This window comes from Triticum aestivum, chromosome 3B, assembly GCF_018294505.1.
Source record: "Triticum aestivum cultivar Chinese Spring chromosome 3B, IWGSC CS RefSeq v2.1, whole genome shotgun sequence".
Classification (NCBI taxonomy): domain Eukaryota; kingdom Viridiplantae; phylum Streptophyta; class Magnoliopsida; order Poales; family Poaceae; genus Triticum; species Triticum aestivum.
Genome location: NC_057801.1, coordinates 71871810 through 71873736, shown reverse-complemented (window position 1 = coordinate 71873736; position 1927 = coordinate 71871810). Strand labels below are relative to the sequence as shown.

The window sequence follows — 1927 nt, the reverse complement described above, 5'->3', positions numbered from 1 at the left end:
GCATTGCACCGGAGCCGCCACTGGTAGATGCACCACCGCAGCCAGCGGCACCGCACCCCCAGCAAGCAGTAAGCATCCGATCTCCGGTCAATGAGAGCCAAAAGCGTTGCCGCATTACGCCCCCAGCCAGCGGCATTGCACTGGAGCCGCCACTGGTAGATGCACCACCGCAGCCAGCGGCGTCACACCCCCAGCGGCAGCTTTGCTCTGAAGTGATGTCTGAGAAGATTGATGCGGCGGTAGAGAAGATCAATGCAGCATCCAAGGTAATGCTAGATGCGGCATTAGAGAAGATCGATGCAGCATCCAAGGTGATGATAGATGTGGCATCCAAGGTGATGATAGATGCGGCATCCAAGATGATTGAAGCCACATCCAAGCAGCTTAACGCTAGAGCAGGCGAGCAAGATGGTGAAATGGAGGAGATGCAGTCACTCGTCCAGGCGCTGGTTACCAAGGAACGAGAAAGCAATGATGAGTTGCAACGTGCTCGGAAAAATCTGATAGATGTAAGTGAGCAGCTGACACTTTTTTTCCCCGTAGTTTCAAAACATATATCATCATATCTATCACTAATTCTTGTTGTCTGCAATATGTTTTGCAGGAATTGCCGAACTTCACAAATGGTGCGGCACATATTGGTGTCAAAAGGATGGGTGAGCTGGATCTGAAAGCATTTGCGAATGCTTGCAGCAAAAATGCACCACAAGAAGATGCAGAAGTTCACTCTGCTATTCTTTGTTCACAATGGCAGGCTGAAATCGCAAAACCAGGCTGGCATCCTTTCAGGATAGTTATGGTTGATGGTAAAGAGACGGTATGTAGGCAGTACAGCCTCTACTATTGTTCCGGCTAGCTCTGTTATTATTGGAGAATAATAGCATTCTATAACATTCTAATTACTTCTGCTTTTGCATACATTTTGTTCTTTTTATGAACTTGCAAATATGTATATGATTCCATCTGATGGCGCATACCTTCTTTCCTTTGGTTTAGGAAATTCTTTCGGAGGAGGATGACAAGCTTTGCAGCTTAAAAGAGGAGCATGGTGAGGAAATCTACAGCTTAGTGACCAAGGCGCTACTTGAGATGAACGAGTACAACCCGAGCGGACGCTACGCCGCACCGGAGCTGTGGAACCATAAGAATGACAGGAAAGCAACGCTGGAGGAAGCCATCCAGTTCCTCCTGAGACAGCTGCAGTCACACAAGAGGAAGCGCCGGTGAGCCTCTCCAATACTGATGTGCAGGAGGCCCGGGTGTTCTGCACTCCTACTTTTGCGTCCGAAAACTTGTACGTGGGCTTTGAACTTGACTCTAGTGTAGTCGTAGTGCTGTTGGATTAGTTGGGGGTTTGTAGTGGTTCACTGGTTCTTAATGATCATGCGACTAGAGCAGCCATGATCGCTAGCTATGCAGTTTAGCTAGGCGATGCTCCTGTTGGATGTGTGTAGCGCACCTTTGGCATGATGGATGCTAGTAATAGTAATATCTGAATGTATTTTGTATGTAGCCCTGGCATGTGGCATGGATGCGAAGTACTAGACTAATCTCAGAATGTTCAGTTAGCTTTAGCACTACTAATATCTGAATGTATTATCGTCAGAAATGCGCAAACTCCATTGTCTGATCAAAGTAGCCGGAAACGGGAAATGGTGGGCCGTCCCTCAGATCCAGATTCATCGACCCAGAATCAGATTCTGGGACGAGGGTCGATTCGGTAAGATTCGATGCGGATTCGGCATTTCCGCAACCGAATCATCGATTCAGGTTTGGCAGCCCAGCCAGTTCCATGTATAAGTACTCCCTCGGTCCCTCGTTCCATGGTACTGTACCGGATTCATCGTACCGGAATTGATTGGATCGCGTCTCCACTTTAGACTCTCGTCCCCCGTTCCCGTTCCTCGTTCCCACCGTACCAGAATCA

At 48.4% G+C, this 1927-nt stretch overlaps 1 protein-coding gene across 1 annotated transcript; it reads left to right on the top strand.

The window, feature by feature from the left end:
* Nucleotides 1-6: 6 nt before the first annotated feature.
* LOC123064833 (factor of DNA methylation 1-like) lies at nt 7-1558 on the top strand. The gene is made up of 3 exons (XM_044488235.1): nt 7-509; nt 605-817; nt 997-1558. Exons 1-3 carry the CDS (start codon nt 216-218, stop codon nt 1225-1227), a joined length of 738 nt encoding a protein of 245 aa, XP_044344170.1. The 5' UTR covers nt 7-215; the 3' UTR covers nt 1228-1558.
* The last annotated feature ends 369 nt before the right edge of the window (nt 1559-1927 follow it).

Bases quoted from the DNA above. Each gene is read 5' to 3' on its own strand.
- LOC123064833 (XM_044488235.1), top strand. From the start codon at position 216: ATGTCTGAGAAGATTGATGCGGCGGTAGAGAAGATCAATGCAGCATCC. The intron at 510-604 runs GTAAGTGAGCAG...TATGTTTTGCAG, and splicing joins CTCGGAAAAATCTGATAGAT to GAATTGCCGAACTTCACAAA. The intron at 818-996 runs GTATGTAGGCAG...CCTTTGGTTTAG, and splicing joins TGGTTGATGGTAAAGAGACG to GAAATTCTTTCGGAGGAGGA.